At 41.8% G+C, this 13,419-nt stretch overlaps 1 protein-coding gene across 4 annotated transcripts in view; it reads right to left on the reverse strand.

Annotated features, from left to right (window-relative positions):
• Positions 1 to 1,420: 1,420 nt before the first annotated feature.
• The window catches only part of LOC134345912 (uncharacterized), a 46,894-nt gene continuing 34,895 nt past the window's right edge, over positions 1,421 to 13,419 (reverse strand). For 2 of the 4 annotated variants that reach the window (XR_010017790.1, XM_063047255.1), the window contains one exon: positions 1,421 to 7,964. Coding sequence is in view for 3 of the 4 variants with exons in the window: in XM_063047255.1 (XP_062903325.1) it covers positions 7,951 to 7,964 (14 nt within the window). In the remaining variant the exon portion in view is untranslated. The remainder of the gene's footprint in view (positions 7,965 to 13,419) is intronic. The other 2 variants (XM_063047254.1, XM_063047253.1) reach the window with 1 other exon arrangement.

Here is a 13,419-nt window from a genome sequence, read left to right on the forward strand (position 1 = left end):
AGCATAACGACCTTGGTGCGCAAGTTCAGTGATAACCACAGGTGCCTTTACTGGTAGATTAGTTGGCGTGACGATGTTTCGCCACACGTCTCCTTGAACTGTAGTAATTCTAATCTCGAAACAGGCTCGGCCCAATATGTACACAGAGCTCTCAGTTTAACAATATTGAGCAAATCACTGCTGTAACCTGCCACGAACATGATTTCCCAATATGTCAGAGTGGCGTGGAGGGAAATCGTCCGCCAAATGGAAATTCCAGATACGACCTAATAACGAGGCCAACGTTAAGTGTGAAAGATCACAAGCCGGTCTATCGATCTGTGATTGAATATTCTACAATACCGTGCGGGGAAATGATCAATGCCAGGGCAGAATATCTGGAGGATCGGGTTTCCACCTTCGTCTTATCTGTAGGGTTGCATTGTTCAAACGCTCTCCAACCATGCAATCCTTGGTAGAGACTTGCACCAGTACTGCCAAATGCACATCCGAATGCAGAATCTAAGGGAATAAACGGGACCTTTTCAGAATGGCAGGCGGTGACTAGTGGGGTACCGCAAGGCTCAGTGCTGGGACCCCAGTTGTTTACAATATATATTAATGATTGGGATGAGGGAATTAAATGCAGCATCTCCAAGTTTGCGGATGACACGAAGCTGGGTGGCAGTGTTAGCAGTGAGGAGGATGCTAAGAGGATGCAGGGTGACTTGGATAGGTTGGGTGAGTGGGCAAATTCATGGCAGATGCAATTTAATGTGGATAAATGTGAAGTTATCCACTTTGGTGGCAAAAATAGGAAAACAGATTATTATCTGAGTGGTGGCCGATTAGGAAAAGGGGAGGTGCAACGAGACCTGGGTGTCATTATACACCAGTCATTGAAAGTGGGCATGCAGGTACAGCAGGCGGTGAAAAAGGCGAATGGTATGCTGGCATTTATAGCAAGAGGATTCGAGTACAGGAGCAGGGAGGTACTACTGCAGTTGTACAAGGCCTTGGTGAGACCACGCCTGGAGTATTGTGTGCAGTTTTGGTCCCCTAATCTGAGGAAAGACATCTTTGCCATAGAGGGAGTACAAAGAAGGTTCACCAGATTGATTCCTGGGATGGCAGGACTTTCATATGAAGAAAGACTGCATGAACTGGGCTTGTACTCGTTGGAATTTAGAAGATTGAGGGGGGATATGATTGAAACGTATAAGATCCTAAAGGGATTGGACAGGCTAGATGCAGGAAGATCGTTCCCGATGTTGGGGAAGTCCAGAACGAGGGGTCACAGTTTGAGGATAGAGGGGAAGCCTTTTAGGACCGAGATTAGGAAAAACTTCTTCACACAGAGAGTGGTGAATCTGTGGAATTCTCTGCCACAGGAAACAGTTGACGCCGGTTCATTGGCTATATTTAAGAGGGAGTTAGATATGGCCCTTGTGGCTACGGCGATCAGGGGGTATGGAGGGAAGGCTGGGGCGGGTTCTGAGTTGGATGATCAGCCATGATCATAATAAATGGCGGTGCAGGCTCGAAGGGCCGAATGGCCTACTCCTGCACCTATTTTCTATGTTTCTATGTTTCTATATTCTAGTAGGCGTCAAGTTTACCACTATCAAATGTAAGATTGTAAGGTACAGGAGCAGAATCAGGTATTCGGACTATTAAGTGTCGCACATTGTGTGTCGACAGGAGGAAATTCGGACGTGATTAAAGTATTTCCCCGAGGGCAGAAGAGGGAATCCCGGCCGGTGAGGGAGAGGTAAGTCAGACGGTAGTATGAGGTCACCTGTGCAGACGGTGCCAGTGTCAATCTGTCTGTCTCGTTGACTCTGTCTTTCTCTCACATGCATATCTAACATTGTATCTGAGGCTTGAGATTCACTTTATGCCTCCCTGAATCTATTCATCTGCCAATATAAAACAGTTTATTTTTGTTATTTAACAAGACTGCCATTTCTTTGCAGGTTGTAAGATTTCTTCTCAATGTTCGTTTGACCTTTGGCAGATTTGAGATGCTCACAAAAGTCTATTACATCAGAAACATCAAAAGAAAAAATCTTGAGGAACTCAGCAGAGTTTTTACAGCATTGTCTGTGTGTGTGTGTTGTCCTCGGTTCCAGCTTCTGCAGAGTTTCTGATATTTGTACATCAGGAACGTGCTCATCTGACCACTGCCAGCGCGGCTTTGTTCTGTTCATTGTATCTCTGTCTGTATCTGTGTGTGCGTGTGTGTGTGTGTGTGTGTGTGTTTGTTTTGTGAGTGTGCATTTTTGTGTACCTATGCGTGTGTTTGACAATGTGTGTAGCCAGGAGGGATGCGAAGCACTGAAGGAGAGCTCAAACTGGAAAACCATAAGGACAGAAGTTCGGGATGGGACAGTATTGGTGAACTCCTTACAGATGAATATCAGGCATCAAAAACGTGAACTCAGTGAAGGTGGCTGCTCCGTGACTGCCATAAGGAGGTGGCTGGGAACGGACCCAAGTGCAAGACACAGACACTGAAGTCTAGGGACAGGACTAGGATACAGGGTGAGGGCAAGGACATGGATACGAAAACCGGGAACCCGGAACAGGACTGGACAAGAGAGCTAGGAGCCTGGGCTTGGACTCTGAGCCAGAGACTGGACAAGGACCCAGAACCTGGGTCTTGCCTCTGGATCGGACCCCAGAATTAGGCAAGGACATGACTTGGCTGGCAGGCAGGACGAGGCTGGAGTCTTCAGACTTGAGCCGAGGCTGGAGACTGGTGGAGGAGCGGGTAGTGTTGAGCAAGCAGAGACTGCAGAGAGACTTAAGACAGTTTAGGGGAATGGGCAGAGAAGTGGCAAATGAAATACAATGTTGGAAAGTGTACGAATAAAATCAATGAAATTTTTTTGGATGAAAGAAATTTTTTTATTTCGGTCAGTAGAAATATAACAAAAACATCATTTTTCAACAATGATGTCATAAAACAAAATTAAATAATAAATAAAATTAAATTAAATAACACAGACCTGAAGAATGTAGGCGGAACCTACAGCTCATCACACCTACCCCTCTTAATTATACAATAACATATTCGGCATCAATCATCACATCAAAACAAAATTTTTCCTAATCTTTTAACACAAAATCCAATTCCAAGTTTCATTTATTTACATTACTCCCATTCATTTTAAATCATGTGTTTTATATTTGTACATTAAATTATTTTTAAATAATTTTTAAACTTAAGTATGGTACATGTTTTTAAATTCTCACTACAACTGTTCCATAGATTTACCCCTCTGACTGAAATACAATCATTTTTCTACATTTGTTCTTATCCTTTGTTTTTGAAATGTACCTATCCCTCTCAAATCATGCTGACGTTGTCATTTTAAACAATTTTGAATACTATGTGGTAACTATCCATTTTTTACTTTATACATAATTTGTATTATTTTAAAATCTACGAAATCTCTGAATTTTAAAGGGTTTAGTTGAATAAATAGTGGATTGGTTGGCTCATCTTATTTACAATTCGTATGACTTTCTTTTGGAGTTAAAAATAAAATCGAGTTTGTAAATGTTTTCTATGTATTTCCCCATAACTCAACACAGTAAGACATGTATGGGATGATAAGTGAACAGTGTATAAGTGTATATAAATGTAACGTTCCGTTATATTGGCTCGTGTATGTCTAGGGGAAATCCAGCCCAGCACCTGCTTCAACACTCCCCTCAGGGTCAGTCGCCGCCTGATTCAATCACAACATCAATCATCAGCCAGCACACCCAGTAAATTTTAACAAATACACTTTATAGATATTACTAATTCTATGACATTAATATACATTTGATACAGAGAGGAAAGTAATGAAAAAAAAAGGCGCCAACACTTATCAAAGTCCAAGTTCTTCATGCGCTACCGTTGGAGCTCAATTCGACATCAGACGACCACCCGGATCCTGTCGACTCACAGCTCGGGATCACCCTGAGTGATTGACCGGAGCCTCTCCACACGTCCGCCGTCCTCCTCGTCCCTCCTCCGACTCTCTGTCTCTCCCCCGACTCCCCGTCTCTCCACTGTCCTCCCTGTTTCTCCTCCGTCTCCCCTCCGACTCCCTGTCTCTCCTCCGACTCCTCGTCTCTCCTCCGTCCTCCCCGTCTCTACTCCGTCCTCCCTGTCTCTCCTCCGACTCCCCGTCTCTCCTTCGACTCCCCGCCAAAACTCAGTCCACAGTCATATCATACAGCATGGTATCCGAAAACAAAACGATACATAACCACCCATTGGCTACTAGAAGGCTGCTATCTCAATTTAAAGTAAAACGAACTGCTAGCGCAAACTCTCTTCAGCGTTAAAACATAACAAAGCCACATTCCCCAGATTAACATAACAAAGTCGCCATTTTAAATGTAACAAAAGAAAGACCCCGTACATAAAGATTCCTGATTTAAGAAATCTTGCACTTTGTACAGTATTGCAATAAATTTTCCCGTTTTTGCTTTGACATAATTTTATGTGGTTTCCAGCTTAATTTATTATCCGTTACCACTCCTAAAAATTTTGTTTCAGATGCCTTATCAATTTTGATATCATTTATTCCAAGTTTACTATATGAGTTTGACACACAATTTCCAAATATTATGAATTTAATTTTACTTAGTTTTCGTGATAATTTGTTAGTATCAAACCCCTTCTTTATAATTTTTAATTCTTTCTCCATTGGATCCAAAAGTTGTTTCTGATGTTCCCCACTACAAAATATAGTTGCATCGTCAGCAAATAATATACATTTTAATGTCTGAGAAACCATACATATATCGTTTATATACAAAATAAACAGCAATGGACCAAGCACTGAACCCTGTCTTTGGAACTTCACTTTCCTTTTGTACTATCTAAATTGAATAGACAGATGGTTAATCCAATAATTAAACATACATTACAAATATGGTTTCAATTGCGTAAATTTTTTGGTTTGAACAAATTTATATTATCAAGCCCTATTATATCTAATTTTTTTTTCACCCCTTGGTTATGGATCAAGCCTTTTTGATATGGAAAATGAAAGGTATAACATGTTTTTGTGACTTATTTCTGAATAACTGTTTCATGTCTTTTGAACAGTTATCTAATAAATTTAATTTGTCCAGATCCCACTTCTTTAGATATTTACTCATAAGAACTTTTTAAATACCACGCTGCCTACCTTCCCAATTTCACACCCTACTGATGCCATTGACAAAATTTTAGGTTTAAATCCCTTTCAGAACAGATTAATAGAAAACATAGAAAACATAGAAAATAGGTGCAGGAGTAGGCCATTCGGCCCTTCGAGCCTGCACCACCATTTATTATGATCATGGCTGATCAGCCAACTCAGAACCCTGCACCAGCCCTCCCTCCATACCCCCTGATCCCCATAGCCACAAGGGCCATATCTAACTCCCTCTTAAATATAGCCAATGAACTGGCCTAAACTGTTTCCTGTGGCAGAGAATTCCACAGATTCACCACTCTCTGTGTGAAGAAGTTTTTCCTAATCTCAGTCCTAAAAGGCTTCGCCTTTATCCTCAAACTGTGACCCCTCGTTCTGGACTTCCCCAACATCGGGAACAATCTTCCTGCATCTAGCCTGTCCAATCCCTTTAGGATTTTATACATTTCAATCAGATCCCCCCTCAATCTTCTAAATTCCAACGAGTACAAGCCTAGTTCATGCAGTCTTTCATCACATGAAAGTCCTGCCATCCCAGGAATCAATCTGGTGAACCTTCTTTATACTCCCTCTATGGCAAGGATGCCTTTCCTCAGATTAGGGGACCAAAACTGCACACAATACTCCAGGTGTGGTCTCACCAAGGCCTTGTACAACTGCAGTAGTACCTCCCTGCTCCTGTACTCGAATCCTCTTGCTATAAATGCCAGCATACCATTCGCCTTTTTCACCGTCTGCTGCACCTGCATGCCCACTTTCAATGACTGGTGTATAATGACACCCAGGTCTCGTTGCACCTCCCCTTTTCCTAATCGGCCACCATTCAGATAATAATTTGTTTTCCTATTTTTGCCACCAAAGTGGATAACTTCACATTTATCCACATTAAATTGCATCTGCCATGAATTTGCCCACTCACCCAACCTATCCAAGTCACCCTGCATCCTCTTAGCATCCTCCTCACAGCTAACACTGCCGCCCAGCTTCGTGTCGTCAGCAAACTTGGAGATGCTGCATTTAATTCCCTCATCCAAGTCATTAATATATATTGTAAACAACTGGGGTCCCAGCACTGAGCCTTGCGGTACCCCACCAGTCACTGCCTGCCATTCTGAAAAGGTCTCGTTTATTCCCACTCTTTGCTTCCTGTCTGCTAACCAATTCTCTACCCACATGAATACCTTACCCCCAATACCATGTGCTTTAAGTTTGCACACTAATCTCCTGTGTGGGACCTTGTTAAAAGCCTTCTGAAAATCCAAATATACCACATCCACTGGTTCTCCCCATCCACTCTCCTAGTTACATCCTCAAAAAATTCTATGAGATTCGTCAGACATGATTTTCCTTTCACAAATCCATGCTGACTTTGTCCGATGATTTCATCGCTTTCCAAATGTGCTGTTATCACATCTTTGCTAACTGACTCCAGCAGTTTCCCCACCACCGACGTTAGGCTAACCGGTCTATAATTCCCCGGTTTCTCTCTCCCTCCTTTTTTAAAAAGTGGGGTTACATTAGCCACCCTCCAATCCTCAAGAACTTGTCCAGAATCTAATGAGTTTTGAAAAATTATCACTAATGCATTCAGTATTTCCTGGACTACTTCCTTAAGCACTCTGGGATGCAGACCATCTGGCCCTGGGGATTTATCTCCCTTTAATCCCTTCAATTTACCTAACACCACTTCCCTACTAACATGTATTTCGCTCAGTTCCTCCATCTCACTGGACCCTCCGTCCCCTACTATTTCTGGAAGATTATTTATGTCCTCCTTAGTGAAGACAGAACCAAAGTAATTATTCAATTGGTTGGCCATGTCCTTGCTCCCCATAATCAGTTCACCTGTTTCTGTCTGTGGGGGACCTACATTTGTCTTAACCAGTCTTTTCCTTTTTACATATCTATAAAAGCTTTTACAGCCAGTTTTTATGTTCCTTGCCAGTTTTCTCTCATAATCTTTTTTCCCCTTCCTAATTAAGCCCTTTGTCCTCCTCTGCTGAACTCTGAATTTCTCCCAGTCCTCAGGTGAGCCACTTTTTAAATAGCATCTATTTAGATTAGATTAGATTAGATTATGAGGACATGCAGTCCTCTTTTATTGTCATTTAGTAATGCATGCATTAAGAAATGATACAATATTTTTCCAGAATGATATCACAGAAATACATGACAAACCAACTGAAAAACTGACAAAAACCACATAGTTATAACATATAGTTACAACAGTGCAAAGCAATACCATAATTTGATAAGAACAGACCATGGGCACGGTAAAAGTCTCAAAGTCTCTCGAAAGTCCCATCATCTCATGCAGACGGTGAACCACCATCGCCACAAACTTGCCGATGTAGCATCCGACCACAGTCCGACTCCGAGTCCGCCCGAAAATTCCGAGCCTCCGGCCAGCTCTCCGACACCGAGCACAATTTCTGCCGAGCGCTTCGACCCCAACCCCAGCAACAGGCAATAGGCAAAGCCAAGGATTTGGGGCCTTCCCTTCTGGAGATTCTCGATCGCACAGTAGCAGCGGCAGCAAAGCAGGCATTTCAGAAGTTTCAGGTGTTCCTCTGCGCTTCTCACGGCTGTCTCCATCAAATCAGGATTGTGCATGGCCCCTAGTTAACACATACGATATCATTCAGAACGGCCGCGCGCACTGCATCGCACCGCCATCTTCTCCTCCCTTCCTCCATATTTACGATATAATTATGAAATTACAGCCAGGTATATCTGATAAAATTAAAAATGAATGGGAAAGGGAACTTCAACTTTGCTGACCTATAGAGAAATGGGATAAAATTTTTCAATTAGTTAGTTCTTCCTCTATATGTGCCAAACATATGCTAATACAATTTAAAGTAGTGCATAGGGCCCATATGTCTAAAGATAAATTAGCCCGTTTTTATTCACATATGAACCCTACCTGGACAGATGTCACTCTGAGGTGGCTTTCTGAACTCACATGTTTTGATCCTGCCCTCTTTTGGAAAAATTCTGCCAAGATATTTCTGATATTATCTCAACAGTTATGTATTTTGACTTACAACCCCATCCCGTTACGGCAATTTTTGGATTGCCAATGACAGAACATAGTTTTTTTATCCTCTTCAGCCTGTCAGATGATCGTATTTTTTACTTCAATGGCCAGAAGATCCATTTTATTGAACTGGAAAGAGACCAACCCTCCTACCACATTTCAATGGTTTTCCCAAACTATATCATGTTTAAATTTAGAAAAAAAATCAGAAGTGACATTTTTGATCCTTTGGTTAGGTTTGAAGAGACTTGGAAACCATTTATTCAAAATTTTCTTATGATGTAATTTGACCATTCTGAATCCTTCTTATTAACTTAAAATATATGAATAGAGGAGCGGAGTTGACGACATTATTGAACGTATTTGATTTAAGACATTGGTCCAGCCTTGTTTTGTTCCGTTTGCTTTTTTTTGGGGGGTTTAGTATTTAGTTTTATTTTTGTTTTTTTGGGGGGGTTTTTCTTTGTATTATTTTTTTTCTTTTTATTTCTTTTTATTCTATGATTAACTATATTAAGAGCTTGGAAGTCTATTGCACCTGTATGATTTGAAATCTTTTTTGTACATGTTTATCAACAATAAGATTATTCCAATCTCTCTGTATCAATATTGTTATTCTGTTTATAATTTTGGAAAAGTAATAAAAATATTTAAAAAGAAAAGAAAGAAAGAACTTTGTGGAACCCCACAAGTTACCCTCAAAAGTTTTGAATTTGAGTTATTTATATGTACGTACTGATACCTGTATTCCAAATAACTACTTAAACAGTCATGTGCCACCTCTCTAATACCATATAGTCCTCATTTTTTTAACAATAATTTATGGTCAATGGTGTCAAATGCTCTTTTTAGATCAAGGAATATTCCCACTGTGTATTCATTTCTTTCTATAGCGTTTCATATTTCTTCTACAAAATCTATTAATGGTATTGTAGTGGTATGTTCATGCACTTTGAACATAGAACATGGAACATAGAATAGTACAGCACAGTACAGGCCCTTTGGCCCACAATGTTGTGCCGACCCTCAAACCCTGCCTCCCATATAAGCCCCCACCTTAAATTGGTGGAAGAAATAAACAGGCAGACTATTATTTAGATGGGAAGAAAATTGAAAATGCAGAGATGCAGAGAAACTTGTGAGTGTTCGTGCAAGATACCCTAAAGGTTACCCTCCAAGTTGAGTCGGTTATGAAGAGGGCAAATGAAATGTTGGTATTCATTTCTAGATGTACAGAATATAAGAGCAGGGATGTGATTTTGAGGCTTGTGTGCAGTTTTGGGCTCCTTATTTTAGAAATGATATACTGACATAGGAGAGGGTTCAGAAGTGATTCACGAGAATGATTTCAGGAATGAGTGGGTTACCATATGAGGAACGTCTGGCAGCTCTTGGGCTATATTTCCTGGAGTTCAGGAGAATGACGGGAGAGCTCATAGAAACATTCCCAATGTTAAAAGGCCTGAACAGATTCAATATAGCAAAGTTATTTCCCATGGTAGGGGATTCTAGGAAAAGAGTGCATGACTTTAGGATTGAAGGACGTTGTTTTAGGACTGAAATGAGGAGAAATTACTTTACTCAGAGGGTGGTAAATGTGTGGAATTTGTTGCCACAAGTGGCTGTGGAGGCCAAGTCATTGGGTGTATCTAAGACAGAGATAGATAGGTTCTTGTTTAGCCAGGGCATCAAATGGTATGGGGTGAAGGCAGGGGAGCAGGAATGACTGGAAGAATTGGATCAGCCCATGATTGAATGGCGGAACAGACTTGGTGGGCCAAATGGTGCATATCTCATGGTCTGAACTGTCACATCTCCCACACTTTTATTTTGATAGTACAGTTTTATTCCTTCTGAACAAATTTCTGTTTCAGTTAATCAGTTTAGCCATTCAAAACATTAAGTCATTGATCATTAGCATACTGTTTAATTATGCATTGAGCTCTGCACCTGCAGAATAATCAAGTTTTTTTTTGAAAAGCGGTCTATTACTTAATACGCTACTTTTTTAGTGAAATACAAAACATTCTCAGGTTCTTTCCTTGATTTACAAAATGAATGTTTGGAAATCTAAAATTTATCTTTCTAATGATACACTAATGTTGAAGACCAAAAATAAACATCTAAAAATAGTTAATATATAAATCTAGGATGCCTGAGGGCTTTGCACAGTCTTGCATCACCTACGCTTTATTCGCCTACCTGTAGCGCAGTTTCACTGTGATTGAAACATTGTGGTCTGTCTCTTTAAATCTAGCATCACAATCTACTTTGGATGGCGAAAAGGAACAGAGTTCATGATTACTGTATCTAGATACTTGTGGCAATTCTAAACCAATGTCAAATGTTTGTCTCAGAAAGACGTAAACGAAGTCAGCCAATTCATCTACTGAAGCGGATTTCCCACAGCCACATCCTTACACTTATTCCCGTGTACCGAATTCTCTGCCACAAGCCAGTGCTGTGTCTCCTGTCTGCACACTGGGGTATTTCCCCTTTGACAAACATAATGCTGGATAAAACTGAGTAGCCTGGGTAGAGCTGAGAAGCCTAGAATATATATATACACACACACACACACACACACAATTACACCCAGACTCCGTCTCTCACACACACTCAATCATACACAAGTACACATAGATGCAGTCCGATTGTTAAATCATTATTGAACCAAATGGTAAGTTACAGTCCAACAGACAAACTCAACAGGTTCAGCTGCATTTGTAGAGCAGGTGGGGGACGTTGAAGAACTGTAGACAATCCCTTCCCCCAACAAACGCTGCTCAGCTCAACCCATCTGAGACCCTCCTGTAGACTATCTGTTGTCCGAGCTTCCAGCATCTCCAGACTCTGGAGTGACAGGGCTCTTGACTGGGTTCACTTCGACATCAACTGCTGCCTGTGCCTGTCTGTAGGTGTATCTGTAACTTCACATCTTGAAACATTATCAGGATGAACGGCTTGTCGTGTGTGGAGTGTTTGACTGCTCTAGGCCTGTATCACTAGAATTAAGAAGAATAACGGTGAATTGATTGAAACCTATCGAATGCTGAAACGTTTTGATCAAGTGGATGTGGAGAGAATGTTCCCTGTGGTGGGAGAGTCTCGGGCTAGAGGACACAGCAATGGCGGGAGGTGAGGGGCATCCATTTAGAATGGAGATGAGGAGAAAATTCTTTATCCAGAGAATGGAGAATCAGTTAAATTTGTTGCCACAGGCATCTGTGGAGGCCGAGTCTTTATATATATTTAAGACAGAGGTTGACAGATTCTTGATTGGTCAGGGCATGAGGGATACAGGGTGGAGATGGGGACATAGAGGAAACATGGATCAGCCATGCTCAAATGGTGGAGCTGACTCGATGGGCCAAATGGCCTAATTCTACCTCAGTACTTAACTCCGTGCACTTGTATTAATAACTTTGCATTAAAACATTCGGCTGAGCGGTGAATGGGGAAGGACCAAAAATGAACTCACCAAAACCAAGGGTGCGTTACCTCATAGGGCATTTTAATGGTCTTAAGGAAGAGATTTCAAGTTGTAGTAATGTAACTGAAATAACAGGAGACGGAGATGCCTTGACACAGGTTGCCATGGCTATCAGGAGTACAATTGTGGCAAAACTCCCCCAGAGTTCCCTCTAATCGTGCCAGGTATTTATTGTTTATGACGTGTTGGCAAATACTGCTGAGAAGCCTCATTATTAAGTGTTCACAATGGCAGCAATTATAGTTTTATATTCAGACCACAGCACTGCTAGTCAATCTTTGTCACATGTCCCGCTGGTTGATGAGCTCCTTCAGATGACTAGTTACAGTGGCTGGGATGGCTGCAAGTGGAGGTGGCCATGTCTTGGCCACAGTGGCAGATCCCTGGAGAGCAGTGAATGAGCTTTTGGGGTGAGGACCTCTGTGTGTATGTGTGGAGGGGTGTACTGGGTAGCCGGGCCACGAAAGGAGCGTGGAATGACCTTTGCGAAAGTGGGCAGAAATAAGCCATTCGACCCCACGACTGTGCCAATCAGTAAGCACGCATTGGTCCTAATCACAGTCATTGGCAGCAGGTTGGAGCTTAGGATGAGGGAGGTATGGATACACCGTCGGTATGTGGGCAAAGCCACACTGGGGCTGACGTGCATCGATTCGGTTCATTTGTTTAAGGAGAGACTGGAACTGGAAGCAGTCGAAAGGAGATTCATTGCTCCGATACGTGGAGTGACAGATCATGAAAGGCATAGATAGAGATCCAGTATTATTTTCGCTGCATTGAAATGTATAAAACCAGAGGGTATGCAATTAAATTGAGAAGGAATGCATTCGAACAAGATGCAGGGATGTTTTTTTTTTTAAACACAGAAAATGGTTGATACCTGGGACGTGCTGCCTGGGTTGGTGGTGGAGGGACATACCATGGTGTTGCTCACGGGGCTCTTGGATAGGGACATGAATGAGCAGGAAAGTAGAAATCCATATTGTGTAGGCAGAATGGAATCATTTTGTTGGGTTTGATTACTAACATAATTAGTTGGCACAACGCTGTGGGCTGGCGGGCCGGTTCCTGTGCTACGTTGTTCTAATGTCTAATTTGTGTGCAAGTTGCTCGGGCTGGTGATGGAATGGGGGTAACCTTACTGAAGCAGGGCGGTCCCCAAGGGCACAGGACAACATGGATCTGGTGATGTTTTAGCCTTTGGGAGAGTCTCGATCGACAGGTCAGTATTACCAGATTGGCAGGAAAGGTATGGCCACATTAGTGGGATTTTATTACAGAGCACCCAATAGTCAACGAGACTTGGAAGAGCAAATCTGCAGAGAGATAGCAGGCAACTGCAGGAAACATAAAGTTGTGGTGGTAGGGGATTTTAATTTTCCATACATTGATTGGGACTCCCATACTGTTAGGGGTCTAGATGGTTTAGAGTTTGTAAAATGTGTTCAGGAAAGTTTTCTAAATCAGTATATAGAGGGACCAACTAGAAGGGATGCAATATTGGATCTCCTGTTAGGAAACGAATTAGGGCAAGTGACAGAAGTCTGTGTAAGGGAGCACTTTGGTTCCAGTGATTATAACACCATTAGTTTCAATTTGATCATGGACAAGGATAAATCTGGTTCTAGGGTTGAGGTTCTGAACTGGGAGAAGGCCAAATTTGAAGAAATGAGAAAGGATCTAAAATGTGTGGATTGGGACAG

This window comes from Mobula hypostoma, chromosome 4, assembly GCF_963921235.1.
Source record: "Mobula hypostoma chromosome 4, sMobHyp1.1, whole genome shotgun sequence".
Taxonomy (NCBI): domain Eukaryota; kingdom Metazoa; phylum Chordata; class Chondrichthyes; order Myliobatiformes; family Myliobatidae; genus Mobula; species Mobula hypostoma.